The following is a 21,760-nucleotide window of genomic DNA, read 5'->3' as shown; positions in this document are numbered from 1 at the left end:
GCAAAACATCATCGTTAGGCTCGTTGGTAAATACGGAAGTGAAGTGCATACCCAACAACTCACCAACCTCCACGTTATCAGCGCAGGTGGATCCATCAGGTCGCCGCAGAAGTGGAGTAGCAACCTTAGAGTTGAGTGCGTTCCTTACATGTTTGAACAACCGCTTTTTGTTTTCACCATCAACAACGGACTCCTCGTATCTCCGTCGGACAAGCTTCAAACTGGAAGACAGATGGTTGGAAAATTCCCTGTGAGCTCTGTAATCCTCCGGACTGTGACTGCGACGGAAACGCCTCCAAAGACTGTTCTTGTGTTTGATCAGTCTTAAATGACCACTATCAATCCAGGGCTTGCATTGGTTGTGAAGTCTTGTTTTGACTATTGTATGTCTGGATATAGATGATGAGACCAGTTCGTGAAATGTGTCCCACATTGCGTCAGGATTCTTATCGGCGAATGAGAGATCCCAGTTCACCGCACTCAGATCCCCAGAAACAGCCTCAAAATCTGTCACTTTATAGGAGAGCATCTTAGCTTTAGTTGGCGGGCTAATGTTGACCTGGATGGAAGTAGTCAAAACCACATGGTCGGACCTGGCAACAGGAGGGTGGAACTGAGGAGCCGTCAGAAGCTGCTCGTCACTGGCGAAGATCAAATCAAGAGTTGAAGGCATCTGGTTTTGTCTGAAGCGAGTTGGTATTGTTACGATTTGAATTAAGTTGGAATTCATTTTCATATCGGAGAAATTTGTTGCAGAGCTATGAGGATCAGCTGAATCGATCAGTGGCCATTTTATCTGTGGAAAGTTAAAGTCTCCAGCCAGAACTAAATTGGGTGTAGTGGCAGCCAATTGAGAGATATTCTCACACAAAATCTGGTCATCCACTCTGGAAGAATGTGGGGGTCTATATATACAAGCAAGTGTTATAGAGAAAGAACCCGATCTCAATTTTAACGCTAATGTGTCGATGTTGGGACACTCAAGGCAAAGCGGCGTGACCGAGAACGAAATGAGAAGCTCAGATTTAATATAAACGCACACCCCTCCACCAGCGCGGTTCATTCTATCAGAACGGAAGATAGTGTATCCATTGATGTCAACTAGGGAATCAGGAATTCTAGGACTGAGCCAAGTTTCACATATGAAAATGAAAGACGGTCTAATGTCCTCAACAGTTAATACGAAATCATCAAATTTTGCCAAAAGGGAAGCCAAGTTCGTATACAAAAGACGCCAGTTACAAAATCCATGAACTACTTTTTTGGAATCGTGGACTTTACTATTTCAGGGGATCCTCGAACGTATTTTATGGTGAGATCGCATTCGCCAGCAGTAGAACGGCGCTGCATCTCCTCCCTGAGTTCCCCAAGGTGTTTCAATTGAAAGGGCGTTTTGTCATCTGTTATCTTGACACTACGCAGCTCTGGATACTTTAGTATCCTGCCCTTTTTGCGCAGCACATCTCTGACCTCCATCTCGTCTCCCAAAATCACCTTCATAAGTGGCGGACGCTCCCCAGAGGAAGTTCTTCCCAACCGAATGATCTGCCGTGGCACGGCTGTAGAGTCCACAGCCCTCAAAACAGCGTCAACCGCATCCGCATCGGCCCGCTTAAGCTCCTGTTCAGATCCCTCGACGACCGGCACACCACACAAAATAATATTTTTGCCGCGTCGAATTCGCTCAATAGATTCCGACACCGCAGCCTCGGTCATCTTTGAAGAATGAAAATTATTGATATTATTAAGATTCTCGATCTTTTTATTAACGTCTCGAATCTCCTGTTCCAAAGTACCAACTCTACTAATAAAATCAGTTTTTAAGGATTCAATAAGTGTTCTTATATCCGACAATTGATCGAATTTCGTAGAACATTTATTGCATACGATCTTAATGCATTTTATCTTGTTCCGGGTGATACGGTCATCTTGAGGAAGGTCCGTGCATGCGACGTGCAGATGCTGCTTGCAGCAGTCGCACTGAACTCGTCGGTCTCCAGACGTAAATTGTTTAGAACAGTTGGCGCAGAAGCTCATGTTGTTATTTCTTATCGGAATGATATCAAGAGGAACGTGAGAAAAAGAAATTGAACGATGAATATTCTGCTTTCAAAAGTGTTTTCCTACCTTGATGGTGAATAGGAATCAAATAACAACACTCTGTAGAAGAGAACCATATACAGTACCTGGTTAAACTTTCGAAATTTTCACAGTTGATAAACACCTAGAAAACTAGTAAATACTCGGGAAAACAACGTACACAAACAAAATTTGAAACTTTTTTTCATTATTTCTTAATAACTCTTCTACTGTCTGATACGGTCGTGTTTACCGATTGCGCATCCATTATAAATGGTTTCATGAAAATAAAAATCAACATACAGTGTGTATTAACGTAACGGCCAACACCAATTGTTTTTGTCATTTGCCGTACAGGTTATACTTTGTCTGGGACCGTATTCTCGACAAGTGATCTTTCAAAACGTATACGTTCTTTCAGTACTCTGAACACTGAATGTACAGTGCATCCCATTTTGGGTGAGACAGCCAGGTTTCTTTCTCGCTTGTTATTTAAGAAAGAGCCTTGCGGTTTTCACGTTCCTGTCCTACTTTTTCGTGAAACTTAAGTTGGTCTAATCAGATTTTGCATAACTGTTTCCGTTCTAGAGATACAGGGTGATTTTGGAAATTGATACTTTTCGGACCCCTTCTTTATCTCCGAAATTATTAGAAATAATGTTGAGCTGAAAACTACGTCTGAATCAGAATTCTGCGTAGAATCCAGTGGCGTACTCCATATATTTTTTCGGGCTATGGTTTTGAAGATTCAACACAAACCTATATTTTTTTAATGGAACACCCTATATATCATTACTTCGTTGAATTCGTTATTTTTTTCCCTTCAAAATGATATATGATACTATGTAGGTAGGATGTTCAGAAATGTTAAAAAAACACTAAAACGTCAAATAATGATGATTTTTTTGTAAATGGGCCATGATTTTTCTATGTTTCAATAAGAGGATTTTTACTTTCGATTTTTAAAAGTAGTAGGTCATTGATGACACAAACATCCTTGTTGTTATTATGGCTACTATGCATTTAGGAGCATTGTTTTATCAAGTAGGCATTGGAGGGAAAAAACCAATCTGATCTAGCTGTCATCGCTATAAATTAATGTTATCATTATTGATTCTTCTTTTCTATGGGAAATCCATTGCCCATTAACAAAAAATCATTATTATTTGATGTTTTAGTGTTTTTTTAACATTTCTGAACATCCTACCTACATAGTGTCATATATCATTTTGAAGGGAAAAAAATAACGAATTCAACGAAGTAATGATACACATAGTGTTCCATTTAAAAAAACATAAGTTTGTGTTGAATCTTCTAAACCATACCCCGAAAAAAAATAATGAGTACGCCACTGGATTCTACGCAGAATTCTGATTCAGAAGTAGTTTTCACCTCAGCATTATTTCTAATAACTTCGGAGATAAAGAAGGGGTCCGAAAAGTATCACTTTCCAAAATCACCCTGTATCTTTTGAACGGAAACAGTTATGCACAATCTGATTAGACCAACTTGAGTTTCACGAAAAAGTAGGACAGGAACGTGAAAACCGCAAGGCTCTATCTTAAATAACAAGCGAGAAACCTGGCAGTCTCACCCAAAATGGGATGCACTGTACGTATTCGTTTTGAAAGATCACTTGTCGAGAATACAGTCCCTGGGTTTTCTCCTTGGAATGTTTACAGTAGAGTTGTCAACATTTTTTCTTTCATTTGACCTCTTATTATTCACCATTTTCCACTGAAATTTCTCTCCTGAGGCTTCAACAATTGTTGGCGGAATCATTTGTTTTCGGATTGTTTTTGTTTACCACTTTATCTGACAGTGACAGATTTTCTGACAGTGACATTGACACATATTCTGACACATAATTCGCTAACGGAGTTTCTGCGTTAGCTGTCAAAGGAACATGAATCTTTGTGTTCATCCGATTTTTTAATCGGTTTATCACCCATAACCTTTATTTTTTCTAGAAGTACTTTGCACTTCACACAACACAATGCATCTACAACTTTTTTATTGCAATGATTGCATAAATTCGTAATTGATTCAACAGAATTCGACTTTTTCGCGGAGCAATCATACTTTTCGTTGTCACTCGACGTCATCTTAACACTATAGGTATATTCCACCTGTTGCATTGGTGTTCTGCTTACAAGAGTTCTGTAAGGTGGCCCTCTTCAGAATTGTTTAAATTCCTGCAATCTGTCTGGCGGTGTTTAAAAATGAAATAATGATTTGAGACACTGCAAACTTTAACAATAATAATATATTCTAAATCAAGTTGCAGAATGGGCTCCTATTCCAACACGAATGCAAGAGTGTTGGAATTGCCTTCTGCAACGAGTATTAGACTATATTTTCTCTATTTCAGTCAAGTTTTGTGAAATATTGTCGAAATTCAATGAAAAATTCAGATTATATATGCTAGTGGCTTTTTGTATTGTATCTTGGCAGTTGGTGTGACTGTTACGAAAATTGACAGATTACGGAATTTGAATATGAATGGTACGTTTCGAATTATGAAATAATTCACAAATACGCATTAAATTCGTGGATTATGTCTGGCGAAATCGATTTAACACCACCAGAATTCAGTCAGTAGAGACAACCACAAAACGAAAAATATAACTGAAAACGATGCTGTAATGAGTTCATTACAGCACCATTTTAAGAACTGTAATGAACTCATTACTATACTGAATAAGAGAAATTACCATTCAGTTCGATGATAGACGGCTTTTGGCCTATCCAGAGTATAAAAGATTGTCACCAGCATAAAATATGAAATATTATTATTCTCAAAGGTCTCAAGAGTTAAGAATCGCGAGAAATGTCAAATATAAATGATGTATGCGCCACCTGAAACAGACGCGATCTCTCGAAATCAAGTAGGTATAAATCTGAAAAATTTCCCGTTTTGTTGAAAGTTTTACAGGTATAAGTAGACACACCAGGTTTTCTATGAATCTTAGGATACCAATAAGTATCGATAGTTTAAAACGTCACCAAAATATTCACCTAAAACACACGTGCAAATACCCGGATATTTTCACGCTGCATTGATATTTGAAAATATTGGTTCATTGCTAAGTGATTTGTATCATAAGGGTTAATATGATTGGTTGAAAATTTTTGAAGGGAATAGTCATAGTTATCACCTATTATTAGAACGGTGACTTTATAATAATAGGTATAAGAATAACTAACTATTGTATTTTTTGATGTTGTTCATCTAAATGTAGCTAGGGTTTGATAGAATGGCTATTACCATGTCCCGTTCTAATATGTTCTTGTTCTGATACTTCTACTTTTGTCAATTCTGCAGATTTTTTGGTCCATTTACCAATTTTCTGCACTCCTATTGGCATATTTTTGTACCAACCAAGGGTTTTTTGATTTCTCCAGTTAGGATTTACTGTCAGAAATGACCTATCTGCACCAATGTTGATGTTTTCACCTCTTTTCATCATTAGTTCATCCAGAATTATCAATGGACAACGACTTACTTTATTATAGTTGGGTACAAGCCATTTATTATTGGCATTCGGTTTTGCCCCTCTCTTTGCGGCTGTTGATGAATTTGAGTTGTCCAAGTTTATGATCTTTTCATAAACACCCTATACATTTTTGGCCCAAACTGCGAACAGTCTTATAATAGTACGTATTGACAGGATCATAAATCTAAAAGATTATTTCAAAATGAATAGAAATATTCAAAAATGGCAAGTCTTCTTCGCCCCCATTTTTTTTCATAATAACCCCATTAACTCACGAACTGTTGATTTTTTTTACCCAAGTCATGGCACATTTTGCTGAAATTGTCATTAAATGAACTATCTAATGATGCTTATAATATATTGGGTGTGCCTATTAAGAAAGTAGTAGTCTGTTTACGTTATAACCGGAAGTTGTAGAGATCTGAAAATATTTTAGAGAGGGAGATCATTGTCTTCAACTCCAACATTCAAATTTTCAGCACAAAATTATGCTTAGTTTTCTATGAATTTCTAATAGGCCATCGCGGTGAATCACCCTGTATATTAAAACAACAGCAATATTTTTCATTCACTAGAATTCAATTTTTGTTACTCACCATTGTAAGGTTCCGATGTCATACATCGGAAGAAGAAAGTTCTGTATTATCATCAGAGTAGGTGCTTTTTTTTTGGGGAGGGGTTAAAGTGGTTATGATGGAGGTCATGTTGCTATTGATGCTTTTTCTTCAGGGGCGCCAAAAAATTCTTTGCTTCAGGCGCCAGAATTACTCATGCCGACCCTATTTGGCGGTATGGTTAGTTTTTGTATTATTATAATCGATGTTGTGGTTACTATGGAAATAACATATTTGTGAAATTTTAAGAGTTTCTATGTATAATCAGGTATTATGGAATTTATATACAAGGAAACTTAACTGAATTGAACGTTTTATTGAACAAAAATTACATGAAGAGAATAATCTATGAAATATTTAAATTACCTGATTTTCCGTTTTGGTTCAAGGTCATAGGATCTATCATCATGTTTACCTTAATTTCTTTAAGAGTGTCAAATTTGTAGGTGTGTTAAAATTTTTAGTTTGAGAAATATATAAATAATTGTATTGACCCTCTGCCCAGTAAATCTCTTTATTGAAAGAAACATAAGTGATCATAAGTACAGCTAAATTGACTCCGATCATTCATCGAAACACCCGATCCAAACTCAGATAAAACTTGTTTGATTTGTTTAATTTTAGAAACCCAAGCCATTAGAATCACAATTATTTCTCGTGTTTGTATATAACAGAACAAAATGATTCTTTCTATCACTAGACTGTTTCATATGAACTCATCTATCAGAAGATATCAGAACATGATCTTACACAATGAAAGATATCTGCAGAATACAACAGAAGCGCCAGCCTTCTGGTACTTTCAGATGTTACCCATATTGTAGGAAATTTTGGCTGTAACCATCATAATTTTTCAGGCAGAGGGGTAATATGAGCATATTTTTTTTTATCTTTTTGCTTATTTCTGCATGTTATCTACAGAGTTATATTCACTAAGAAAAATGCCATACTTCAGGAGCTGCTTGATGATTTTTCTTCCATTAAATTTTTTGTGTAGTCAAGAAAATCTCTGCTTTTCTAACAATCACAATACATTTGATCAAACTCAGCTTATCTAATTTAGTAGACAAGTGTGCATGAGTATTCAAAAATTATCTTTTCGTGGTGTAAGAAGAAAGAAAGTCCTGAAATTTGGTTCCTTTTGAACTATATATTTAAATACAGAGATGTTTCAAATGATTTCATCATATAGAAATGTTGCCAGTATTAGTTAAACGCAACAAAGAATATTTCATAGGCAACTACGATGTTACAATCATTCATAAAGACCCTGTATATACTGTGCATCCATAAAGTTTCCCTCCTTCCAATTAAAATATAGTGGAATGTTTAAGACTAAATATTAATTTCAATTTTCAGAATCTGTTAGTGGCAGTGTTAGAGCCAAATGGCATCCATTTCAAAATGTTTCCATTAGACTATACTTAGTATAAATTTCATTTATTCTAATCATCATTCCCCAGAGAAATAAATCAAGTGGAGTTCAAATTGGAGACCTAACTAGGAAAAATAGAAGAGAAACAACAGAACGACCAGTGGGTCGTTCTGTTGTTTTTCTTCTATTTTTCTATCTCTCAGGAAATATTTCATTGAGAATTTTCTCACTAGTCATCTTCGGGTACAGCACAACTGATTTGAATATCAACTATCATTATTGAAAGCCTCTAAAATTTGCTATCAAATCATTTGGCTCACTTAAAGTAGATGCTGTTGAGGATATAGAGAGTAATAGGGCTTTCAAAGTTGCTTAAAATAGAAACACTGATACTAATATTATACCATTCTGGAACTAACAGAACAAACACTCTGATACTTAAAATAAATATTCTAGACATTCTGGCAGATAAGATTTCTTCTAGCCATCATTACCATTTGACTTTCTATGAACAAATCACACTGTAAAAAAATTTGTACAACTTACTTACTAACGCATGATATACAACCATGACATAAATGTTTTTCTACTGCCCAGTATGACAGATGGGGCTCAGCAAGCATTGAGGCGAACCATGGAGATTTACAGTAATACAACAAGATTTGCTCTAGCTTGCAATTATAGTGAGAAAGTTATAGAACCCATACAATCAAGATGTGCTGTTCTGAGGTATTCCAAATTATCAGATGCTCAAGTATTAGCTAGAACGTTGCAGATTTGTCAAAAGGAAAATGTAAGTCCTACTTATTAAAGTTGTTATTGGTGGCTCTGTTTCTAGTTTACTGTGGTAGAAGATACGAATGATAAACCAGATCAAATCATAGTTGTTTTCCATCTCATTCCTCAGACAAACTGATTATCCTTTTATTTTGCTTAAGAGGTGGGGAGGAACTGCTACTAGCCTTTCCGGCAGTTGAGCGGGTCCAATGCTGCCGGTTTGTGTGAAGCTCCCACTCACTAAACCTCCCTTCTCTGTGTTCAGGTGACTTACCCGGAAATGGATACCATATTGGATCCGTTCGAGTAATCACCCTTTTCTGAATACACCTTCTTCCACCTAATGCGACAGAACGGTAAAACAACAGCTACCTCTCTCAAAACGCTCCTTCAAATTAAGACCAACACTGCGGATGTAAACGGTTCACGTTAGTAAAGATAAAATAATGAATTAATATTTACATCTAAAATGAATAAATAAAAATTTACATTTTTCATGTTTCCTCAATCCCCCTTCTCTCTCTTTCCCTATCTTCCTCTTTATTATCCCCGTGATATATACAGGGTGTTTCATTTTATACCGGACAAACATATATAGTCATGTAGATGACACCGGGAGAATAATTTTTGCCTTATGACATATACCTCGTTTTCGAAGTATAAGCGAAATACAGAGTGTAAAACGTCATTTCTGACCAATATTTTATTGAATGTGGTCAGTTATGTATAACCTTTGAAATACAATTTTTGATCAAATCATAGTATTTTTGAGTGCTCCATTCAGAAAAGGTAAAGAACCTTGAAAAAATAATCAAAATGGCGGAAAACTTTCAACGTTTGAATTTTTTTTCCTAGGTGATCAAATTGAATTTCATTTTCTAAATCAACTTTGTTGTTCGAGAGGAACGCTCGAGCATCTCTCATATCCCGATACAAGGAGAGACTGAAAGATTTGGAATATTGGTTCGAATTTAAAAAATTTATGATACTGTTAACAACTCTTCCCCTGACTGAATCTCTATTCTCAAAATCATGTCTACCGATAACTCTCTCACAGTCAACAATTATGTTCATCACCGGTATTGAGTTGTTTATTGTTTATTTGTATAGTAATCAATGTAAATTTACAAAGATCTCACAATGTTAACCCATCAAAATTACATGGGAAGTCATAAATACATACATAATAGTTGGTGTAAGGAAGATTAAACTGATTAGTGATGACCCAAGCTAAGAAAACACTCTACATTATTGGGTATGGAGAAATCAGAACAATTCATAATCCACTTGTCAGGTGTGGACTTGAGATGGGAAGGCACTTGCACATTCATTAAGTTATTGAATTTGCTCATTTGCTTATATATTTTTTGTTGGAATTTGAAATTGTAAAATTTATTTTGTCTAACAGAGAAAGAAAAAATATATCTTCTGCTATTTCATTTCTAAGTTTTGATTTTATGATTTCAATATTATGCTAGATCTGTCTTAGTTTCCAATGATAAAAACATATCTCAATATTGAGTAATTGATATTGTTGGATCAGTTCAAATTTACATTCTGGGTAATACCTCGAGAGGTCGAGAGTTCGACTCCCTAAAGAGATTCATTGAAATTACAGCAAAATTTTATGATAATAAGAATGACTTGTCCTATACCCAACATTGGGTCCAACAGGATCAATGAATTATAATATTATTGTTATTATATTTTTATACTACCATCAGGAATGTCACCGAGGAAAAAAAAATCAAACGTTGAAGGTTTTCTGCCATTTTGATTTTTTTTCAAGGTTCTTTACCTTTTCTGAATTGAGCACTCAAAAATACTCTGATTTGATTAAAAACCGTAACTTCAAAGGTTATACATTACTGACCACACGCAATAGAATATTGGTCAGAAATGACGTTGCACACCCTGTATCTCACTTATGCTTCGAAAACGAGGTATATGTCATAAGGCAAAAATGATTATCCCGGTGTCATCTACATGACTATAAAGGTTTGTCCGGTATAAAATGAAACACACTGTATAGGTAGTATATAATATAATACTTTCCAGCACCCGTGTTCTCCGACATTCTCTCTATCACTACGTCTACCGAGGGAAAGAAACCCAGTGCTCTTTTTACCTCTAATCTTTCCTTCCTCTACCTTCTACACACATGGTACTCGTTTTCTTGGAATCTGCATTTCCTACATTTGTCTTCTGGGGACTTTCCTACTCTTTTGGTGTAGGTTCCGAAGGATCCATGCCCTTTGATGAAATGGATAAAGTAATAGTTCGTTGTTCTGTGTGCTCTCTACACAAGGTTCTATGTTTTTAATCAACCTCTTTGTGCACATGGCCTTTTCCCCTTCCCCGTACTACCTTAACCTTCAGATGGTTTTTTTTGTTGGCTATCTTCCCGTATCCCGTCTGTCTACCCCCGATTGCGAAGAGAAAACACCTCTCATCCTGAAGAGGAAATGATACCACTTGACTGCTCAGTTCAAAACTTAAAAGGGAATAACTATTCTTGCAGATCAACGATTTGTATGGGGTTTTCTGATAATTTCTTCAAACAATGATATGAAAGTGAGGGACTGGCTATTTTTAATTTGCGAATGAAAAAAACAAACAAAAATTGGTAACTATCACTGATATATTTTAAAATTATTCGTAAAAAAAAACTACAAACAAACATTTCAAAAGAGCTAAAATCACTTTGTAATGAAAAGAATAATCGATCGTCGTATAGTGCTGCCCCTAGTGTATAAATTCGCAAATAATTATCATTTTCTTCAATACTACTTACAATTTGATAATTCCGACAACGTTGCTGCGTTATGAATCAGTTCTCAGTTAGAGTCGTAAACGGTATTAGGTAAATAGAAAGATTTCGAGCTTGTTCGTTCCTTTTCCAACGCTTGAAGGTATGAACGACCGACGCGGGACTGCGGTAAAATAATGAGACACGATTATTAGTATGAATCTAAAATTATGTATGAAAATTACAGTTTTTCGGAGGAAGAAGTTTTACTGCTCAACGTCGTTGATTTCCATACCGCAGAAGTTTATTACCCGCTCCCGCGTCGCCGTCGGTCTGTTCATACCTTTATTCAGTTTAGTTAGCTGTCAATTCTTTTCGATATGGGTAACAAGAGATTCAAGGATCTATTTATTTTGACCCTATTACTCTCTTGGTTGTTGGGAGTATCATGTAAAATTATCAAATTTGATTTCTACAGGAAAACAAGAAGAATCTTATTAGTGCATGGTCATTCTTATTATGATGACAACTATTAGTTTTTTAATCGTGCATAATCTGTTTTGTAAATATTCATTCAATACCAATTTATCTTTCAGTGTATGGGAACGAGATTATGTTCATGCACAACAAGAATTAACATTTCAGTTGAACTGTTGATAATTATATGGAAATATTGAAGTTCAGTACTACCATAGTATAAGGAAAGGATAGTAAGCCAGTGTAGTGCTTTTTTCGATTTTGTTGATGTTGAGCGCCTTCTAGTTGTACTCACGTTTTACTCAAATTTTACTGTCAAAAATTGGCATAGACCTATAATAACATGGACTGGCCCTCACGTGGCTTCTACTTGCTTCGCTCTGCGGACTATCGAAGAGAGAGAGGTGTTGTGAAGGATGGAAGTAGAAAGGCAGAAAAGGCGAATTCACTAAGGGAATAGCGCGTTTTTAATTTTTTTTGGAGAAATATCGAGTTTTTCGCATTAGTTGATTATTGAAATAGCTAAATGGCTATGGGAATGAAGCGTTTTTAATTTTTTTAATGAGAAATATTGAGTTATTCGGATGGAAATAGTAATGAAATAGCTTAATATGGCTATGGGAATAACGCGCTTTTAATTTTTTTTACAAAGAAATATTGAGTTATTCGGATGAGAACAGTATTGAAATAGTTAAATGAATCACATTTAAGAATTGTATGGTACAGATTTTCATGTTATCTAAAATTTCTTTCAGAAAAAGGTGAATTTTATTGATTGCTACCTGAAAGAAAATATTTTTTAATTTCTATTCCAGAGTTTTTAGATAGTTCAGTATATCAATAATATTATAGATAATTAAATTAATATTCGATATAATGTAGCTAGAAGTGTAACTGAGCTTTGGGAAATTCAAAATTTGTGATAAGTAAAAACACTACAGAAAATTTATGAAATTTTTAAAATTTTATATGTTATCTTCTGAAAAAATAGCCCAAATATTTTTAGGAATAGACTGAGGAAATGAAATAGTGAGTGTTATTGGGATGGAAGTGCCATATTTTTCCTATCAAAGGACAAATTCAGTCTTACGTTCCAAAAGTATACATCTTCCTCTACTCTAACGGTTTAAAAAAGTACTGCAAATTTTATACATGGATTTATTATATTACCTTTTATCATCAAATATGCAAGCACATATGAAAAAAAAACATATAATAAATATCAATATAAAAAAAATTATGATTAACATCCGACGAAGAGATTCGAATCAGGGCTTCGAAACTGGAATAAAATGGTCAAAAATTCATAACTCCGTATCTATGAAGAGCAGGAATTTGCTGTATAGTATTCATTATTATTATAGTAACACATGTTCTCAAAATCAAAATTGTATGGCTCCTTTCTTCAAAACTTTGGTTCCATATAGAGATTGACATATTAGTCCTATGTTTTGAAGTGATTACTACATATTACGGTTGTGGCAGAAGGTTTTTTGTCTTTACTCCATATTTCCATCACCCATTCAATTTAATTTCTCGGAAACCTGTGAAAATATTCAATAAAATAAACGAAAAATCCCTTCTTGTTTTCTTACCTATGAAATGTCACGTCCAACCCTTTTTTGGATATAACAACACAATTATAAGCTACACACGAAGCAGAGTTACTTAAAATTGTTCATTAGTACTAAGATAAGCACCAGAACACCAACAAACACTCAGAAAATTGTTTAAAAATTAGTAATCACCACAAGAAAACACATACAATCAGTTCAGAAAACCAATGTTATGCCTTTAAACTTTCATCCTTGTCACAATACACCGATATCAATGGTCTCTCTCTAACGCCCAGTCCATGTTATTATAGGTCTATGAAAATTGGTCCGTAAAGTGGAGCCCTCTGAAAAAATCGGTGTTATTTTGAAGAACTAAAATATTTGAAATAGAGTGGTCAGAAGATTTCTATATTTTGATATTTTTTCAGCTCTGTAATAAGCATTTACGCCAGTGGCGTGTATTTGTGATAAAAAAGTACAATGCTACAAGTTATCATGAAAACACTAATCACGTCCAGTCGTCATGAAATGATATCTCTAGGGTTTTTCAGGATTTATGAATGGAATAAACTCCATTTTCCGGAATATCGATATTGCAATTGAATGCATTTGAAGAATATTCGATTGATATTATTTTGTTATAGATTGAGTGAGAATAGGTAAAGTTTCTATCAACATTAAGTTCCTAATGTCGTAAGTTCCAATGAAATTTCTCAAAAGCTATGACAGTTGGTTTCGATCATTTTTTCCCAACCTTTTACGATTCTTCGAGTTATGTATTTTATTATTCGACTGTAATAATTTTTTCTGACCGAAATATCAGCCCATGTTTTTATGAATATTTGAAGAAAAGCACACCTTGAACAACCAAATTATATTGAAATATCTCAATTATGTTGAAAATAAATAAAATCATGTTTTATTTTTATATTTACCTTATATTTAAAATTGAAATGAATATTTTCGAATGCGGAATCTTATATTATTATTAGAAAGAACTCTTTACTGCTAAATTCATATGTTTGAATCTTATATTCAATTTTAAATTTTTTTCATTGATAATATCCCAATTCTATTCATATTTCTTCGGATGAAAACCCCTTTCTACTATTGTATGAATAATTTTAATTCAATAGTATCTATCAATTTGTTTTAATTATTCCTGAATAGAGAGTTACGTGATCATTCATACTTTTATCGTAATGTAAAACGCAATTATTCGAATAAATATTCAATGAATATTCGAATATTCAAATGTAGTGGTAACTTAATAATAACATAAAAATTGTTGGCAATGTCATGCGACCCCTTTTCAACCACGCCACTGTATGAATTATTGTATTATTTCTGCGCCATCTATAGCTCATGATTCAGCGCTATCTATTATCGAGTTACTTCTCCAAATCCAACTACAGTAGCGACCCCTGGTGACTATTTCCTTGCCGTCAAACGGCGGTTGGCTTACTATCCTTTCCTTATACTATGGTACTACTATGTTAGTCAATTCCTGAAAATGAGATCTTTTTGGAATTTGAGAACCTTTTATTGCCTTCAAAATGAATGGATCGTAATCCTGAGCAAGGACAATCAATGCGATATTGCGATATAACAACGGATTTTTGTACGTAGTCAATTTCTGAAAATGAGTATTTTCAAAAGATGTGAGTCCTTTTTTGCCTTTAAAATTAATGGATCGTAATCCTGCGCATGGAGAATCAATGTGATATTGTGATATAACAACTGATTTTTGTGAGTAGGTACATATATTCAATTTCTGAAAATGAGAATTTTCGAAAAAAAATTGAGTCCTTTTTACAGCCTTCAAAATTAATGGATCGTAATCCTGAGTATGAAGAATCAATGCGCTAAAGTGATATAACAACTGATTTTTTACTCTCTCATATTTTCCCAGAAAAGCTTCAAACGAACGGATTTTAACTAATAAATATTATTACTCTATACGTAAATTGTCAAATTTTGTCTTTTATCTAGCGATTTCAATCGTTTGAAATAAAGAACTTCTAGTTTTCGAGTAGGTACTAAAAATTGATCCATAAACGTTTTTTCATTTTCCCATTTCCCATTCCCTTTATCCAATATCATATTTGGATTACCGTCATATTGATTGTTAATTTTGATTTGGCCAACCAAATTGAGCAAAATTAATATTTAGCTCAATGAATGTGGCCCGCTTATGTGAAAAGTTTCGTTACGTCTGTTTTGATTTTTTTTATTATATCACTGAATACGATGTAGAATCAAATAAATTTTCGTAAGTAAGAAGGAATCTGAATAAATTCAGAATATACTTTTTTTCCGGACCCATGTGATGATAGTCGATCCTAACTGATATTTCTCACAATTTCGCCTTCCTCTCTGAAATCGGTTTTATTGCCTATGATCGTAAAAAGTGAGTTATTTAATATTTATTTCGGAACATGTTATGTATATATATATATATATATATATATATATAGTCATAGTCAATAGTATTTTCTTTATTTGGAAGTGTCAGGTTTTTGTGTCAGGTTAGGTTGTTTATTTCATATAAAAAAATATATAATTATACGTTTCGGAGAGACTCTCCTTCTTCAGTAAAAATGATTCATCTGATTGTTTACAATATAAAAAATTAATTAAAATTGAGCCTGTAAAAAAAGGTGGGATACATTTATTTTAATTAACTTATTTTGTGAAGTAAACTATTGTGTATACTATTTTAAATGTTTGTGTTTTTTTACAGGCTCAATTTTAATTAATTTTTTATATTGTAAACAATCAGATGAATCATTTTTACTGAAGAAGGAGAGTCTCTCCGAAACGTATAATTATATATTTTTTTATATGAAATAAACAACTTCATTAAAAACCTGACACTTCCAAATAAAGAAAATACTATTGACTATTGAAAAGCAGGTAAATAATATGATCAAAATATATATATATATATATATATATATGTTATGTATATATATATATATATAAATATATATATATATATATATACATAACATGTTCTGAAATAAATATTAAATAACTCACTTTTTACGATCATAGGCAATAAAACCGATATATATATATATATATATATATATATATATATATATATATATATATATAATAGATCGAAACATCCTAACATTCTTATCTATTAGATATATTGCGATCAATAATTTTCTTACGAATTATATATATATATATATATATATATATATATATAACATTATCTTTTGAGAAAGAGCAATACAAATTATTTCAAACAATCAAGCATATGTGCCGATGAATCTCAGTATTAGCAGAGGAAATGTAACAGGACATCATACATTTCAACGTATGATTCCAGAGAACAAATAAAAACCTCAGCAAAAACTCTGTCTCCCCGTATCGGTGTAGTGACTGGTTTGTGTAAACGTTTACAGAATAAGCTGACATAATTTATATTGGTCAGTCCCTACAAGAGCTCGAGTTCGGACGGAACAAGCTGCATTGCCAAATGTTCAAACAGCTTCTCTATGGTTTACTACGTGTTAGAATTGAATAATGTGAAACGTATCTGAATCCTTGCATGTGGTAGAAAAAGACGGAAAATTAGAAGAACGTTTGAGATTGCGTCACTCATCAAGAAAAGTGATGGCTTCTCAGAGGGGCTGGGGAGCGCTGAATAGGTAAACTTTATGTGCCCCACTTCAAACTGTTAGTCTCAAATTAGTAGCCGCAGCGTTATTGGTTTTTCACCTGACATATCGCCTACAACTGCTGTAGGCATTTTCAGAGATTTCTTAGTCAGATTGTTACTCGGCACTGGAGTATTATCCAACTTACTGACCATGTTCGAAAGCTCGAAATTTCCTTAGTCTATTCAACAATCAAATGAAGAGACCACCTAAAATCAGGTGATGGTTAATCCTAGGTCCTCGGCAGTGTAGACCAAGAAGAGGAGAGGATCCAGAAGGGCACACAGTTGGTCACTGGTTTAGGCGAAGAGAAACTGTTAAACACCCTATAAGAGAAACTCCTTCCCTGAAGAAAAACCTCAATCCACCCCAACAAATGTCCTCTGACTCCAAAATGCTCAGCTTGCAAAGGAGGCTTCCATGAAGAAAGGTCGAAAGCCTTTGAAAAGTCGAGGTATATGATGTCACTGGGAATATTACTTTGGTCCACTGATTTATACTGCGGCAAGTTGGTGATGACAAAGCGACCAAGTAAATAACTTCATACTGAGCGTCAGGAAGAATGTTTCTCTCTAATAAGAAGTTGGTCATATCAATCGATCATATCGATGGTTCATTATAGATTCAGGAGTGAACTGAACCTAATTCAAATCGAACGGACAACGTTCACACCTGACATCTAGATATAGTCTGACCGGTTCATCTGTGAAGGAAGAAGCGAAAGACTTCATCAGCTGAACTCCCAGGGCTATCGGAAATCTCACCATCGTGTAGATGTCTTGGTTTTGAAGAAGAAGCGGAAATACTTGAGGAATTTTTTCCTACTCCCAGATGACACTATTCCGTTCCCGAAACGCCTCTTGGCATCATCGATTGCTGCCGACATATTGTTAGAATATTTTCGGTTTTCATCATAAGCATCCTGTGTCCTACATCTCATATAACTGCCTTAATCTTCGTTTATGTCGGATCATACTACGAATATCGACGTCAATCCAGGGCCTAAATGAAACATTCCCCAACAATCTTGGACGTAGTATAGTCTGCAACGGTTGACGACACAACACGGACGAAGTCATCCTACATTCCATCCACATTCAGGTTCCTCTGAATCGCTCACCCCAATCGATACCGAGAAAAAACCATTAAGAGGAAACACTACCACGTCACTGCTCAGTTCAAAATCAAATAATGAATAATTTTTCTTACGAATCACCGAATTGTAGGGGGTTTTCTCATAATTTCCTTAAACAATAATCTAGATGGGAGTGACTATTTTCAATTTGCGCATGAAAAAAAATTAGGTAACTTTCCGTTTTTCGCAAAAGAATTGATGACATGGGGAATGTGACTATATATTTTGAAATTATTCATAAAAAAAACAAATAAACATTTCAAAAGCGGTAAAATCATTATTTCGTGAAAACAATAATCGACCATCGTATAGGTATAAATTCGAAAATAATTATCATATTCTTCAATACTACCCACAATTTGATAATTCCGGCACGTTGCTCCGTTATGAATCAGATTCCCTTCAGTTCCTCTCACACCAAGTTATCAAATTTTATTTCTACAGGAAAACAAGAAGAATCTAATTAGTGCATGGTCATTCTAATGGTGATGACAACTATTAGCTTTTTTAATCATGTATAATTTGTTTTGCAGATATTCATTCAATCCCAATGTATCTCTCAGTATATGGGAACGTGATTATGTTTATGAACAACAAGAATTAACATTTCAGTTGAATTGGTAGATGATTATGAGGGAATATTCAAGTACAGTACTACTTATTATTGTTTTGAAATTTCTTGATTCTGATTAGTTTGGAAATTAGAATTTGTTGAAATTTGACTACTTTTATGCCTTCAAAATGGATCGTAATCCTGAGCATGCGATATAACAACTGATTTTTGTACGTAAATAATTTCCTAAAAATTTGAGTCCATTTTTTTGCCGTCAAAATTAATGGATCGTAATCCTTCGCATGGAGGATCAATGCGATGTTGTGATATAACAACTGATTTTTTTTTTAAATTTGAATCCTTTCCTGAGTACGAAGGATCGATGCGCTATAAATTGCATGCTAATATTGCTAATAGCTCTTATATTTTCAGCTTCAGATGAACGGGTTCTATCTATTTTAAATTCTATTTCAAATGAAATGAAAATTCGTCATGAATTATCTGTATACCATTCCCGATCTAATATGCAGAATTTTTGTTTGGGAAGAATATGGAAATAAACAAATGAAATAACTTTCCCATGCCTATGTTCCATAATTTATCCGATATCATATTTGGATAACCATCGTTGTTGGGTATTTTCTCAACTTTATGTTACGATAAAAACGCTATTTGTTAACGAATAATATATAATTACATACCAACCTCATGAACAACTGGACCCAATAAGGACTGCAAGATTGTTACAGATCGGTTTGCATGAATCATCAAATATTTAACTACATAAACTTTTCTAATGTAAACACCACAAGATAAAAACGCCAGACGCATTTCCTGATAAACAAATCAAACCCACAAGCCTAACATAAATATTGTCACCCCAAAAAAAACACCGTCCCTTAAGATGAAATTGTTTACCAAAATGTTAATCATTCAACAGATTGTAATATCCCTATTTAAACACATCATGTAAACTTATCAAACCCTCCTACTTTAAATACTGTAGCAATGCAACCCTGTAGTCATGTTCTTTTTGGTTTTATACTAGAGAATACTCATACTTTGTAATTGTGCTGAAATAAACTTTTTTAAAAAAGCTACTCTTCTGTGCAATTTACATAATTATATTCACTTCTGATGGTTACATATATGTGCTTATGCTAGTGGACTGTATAATGGACTGAATAACTTGCAATCCTGCATAGACTCGCAGAGTGTCAAGTGGTTTCAAGTGGGGTTGGTTGCACACGGCCCTACAGTTTCTAGAAAAATCTATGAGTAGGCGGAGTATGATAAGGGTTCAAACTGATTATATTAATTCTAAACAATCGTATTGATAGTTAATTTTGATTTGGCCAACCAAAATGAGGAAAATATCAAAATTTGGCTCAATGAATGTGACCCGCTTATGAGAAAAGTTTCTAACGTCTGTTTTTTTTTTTCTATTTTGAATCAAATGAATTTTCGTAAGAATGAAGGAATCTGAATAAATTTAGAATGTACATTTTTTTCCCGAACCCATCTGATAATAGTCGATCCTAACTGTATTTCTTCAATTATGCCATTTTTCTCTTGGTATGGATTCAAGCTGCCATTTTACTGCATCTCGAGTTGAGGCGAAGTATTCCATAAAATTATTCGCCTCGTAGTCTTTACTTCCGAAGCAAACCTCGAGATTCTTCAAAACTTGCAAACGATTGAATTCCTTACCCTTTAGGAGCCTAAAAAACGAATACTACGTAACAACTACTTACATCACTAGTGTTCTCAGGTCGACAAGCCTAAAATATCGTATAGCGTGTTCCAAATAATCGTACATATAAAAGTGCTTTCCAGTCAGGTGCGTGTCACCCCAGGGCTCGACGCACTAGAGCCTCATGCCCTCGATTTGACTGAAACTCGCCAAAACGATACTGTCACATAAAACGTGAACAAACCAGCGTTCTACAGCTGGAAGGTAACGCGAGGGCTCGACGCTTTCCCTCTCCATTCCCTAAAGCAATCATCATTTCAACAGTTTCATTAAATTTTCAGTTTACACGGACACTCTAGCTCAAATGTTAGTTACTCTGAAATTATCGTATAAAGCGCTATTATCGTACATAGTACTGAGCAGAAAATTATAGTCATGAAGCACTGATAGAGATAAATCAAGAAGTAAACAAGGATGAAAGTATGTTCGCATTCTTGGATTGGTTACCGTCTAGCTACACTAGCGCCTCCTATTTATCCTTTTCCTCTGGATACCTTGTCAACACTTCTAACATAATAGATTATTTTCCTACCTACCTGTGATATGTACTTCCTTATTTGTTATCAGGTATGTTTTATCTATTCAACTGAAAATACACTTCATCAATCAATTAGAATCCAGCATCGTCCACTCAATTCGTAGACAAAATATGTATGCTCATCTCGAACTAGACTAAGACGAAAGCGCCCCCTTTATTAACTTTCCTAGCCACCGACATCGCTTATTCAAACAAGTACATTCTGCCGAATCTTTTTCGCTGGTTACTTTCTCAACACTTCTACATATGTCTATAGGTAAAAGTGTTCTTTATAAAATGAATTGAGAGGCATGTAATGTTTGAATTTTCTATACTTTATGTACATGAGGTGCTTTCCAGCCACCGTTCGGAGCTCCTCGGTACAGCTCCGAAGCGTACCAGTGCGCATTTGTACTGTTCCAGTCATCGAGATAGAATAGAGAGGAGACGCTATGAGCTGTTACCGTGCTAGAAAAAAACGTGACCAGAATAAGGTAGGGCTAATTCTATTACTAAAATTTGAGCAAGCTCAGGGTCGGATTAATTAAACTTTCAATCAGATGTAGGGTTTTGTAACAATTGTAACAAGCAGCCTTGTGAAATTTTAAAAAAAATTATATTTATATTGGAAAAATTTTAAAATTTGACTTTATGTATAGATTTTGTATTACACCAGGGATTCTTTATAACAATTTTGTTATTTATGAGAAATTTGTTACACTAACAGTTTCATTTTCTTCATTTTTTGTTGAATGCGCCATTCTTACATTTAAATATTTATGAATAATACTTTTCATTATTAAATATCAGTGATTGTTGAAAACAAATTAGTTTGAACTATGTATCACCCAATCTGATAATATTATACATTTTTATTTATAAATTCATTCAATATCCTATTGCACAAGGTATCAAGGTAGATGTTGAAACCAACAGAGAAAACATAATTTTTTAATGTTTTCTCTATTTTCATGCAGATACTGAAGAATTCTTCAGAAGGATAT

At 34.2% G+C, this 21,760-nt stretch overlaps 1 protein-coding gene across 1 annotated transcript in view; it reads left to right on the top strand.

Moving 5' to 3' along the window:
• Nucleotides 1-21,760, top strand: part of LOC123675218 (replication factor C subunit 2) — a 41,637-nt gene that overhangs the window by 9,489 nt on the left and 10,388 nt on the right. The window contains exon 4 of the mRNA XM_045610541.1: nt 8,163-8,358. Within this exon, the coding sequence (XP_045466497.1) occupies nt 8,163-8,358 (196 nt within the window). The remainder of the gene's footprint in view (nt 1-8,162; nt 8,359-21,760) is intronic.

This window comes from Harmonia axyridis, chromosome 3 (genome assembly GCF_914767665.1).
Source record: "Harmonia axyridis chromosome 3, icHarAxyr1.1, whole genome shotgun sequence".
Taxonomy (NCBI): Eukaryota; Metazoa; Arthropoda; class Insecta; order Coleoptera; family Coccinellidae; genus Harmonia; species Harmonia axyridis.
The sequence above is the reverse complement of the archived record's forward strand: the minus strand, read 5'-3'. Positions and strand labels throughout refer to the sequence as shown.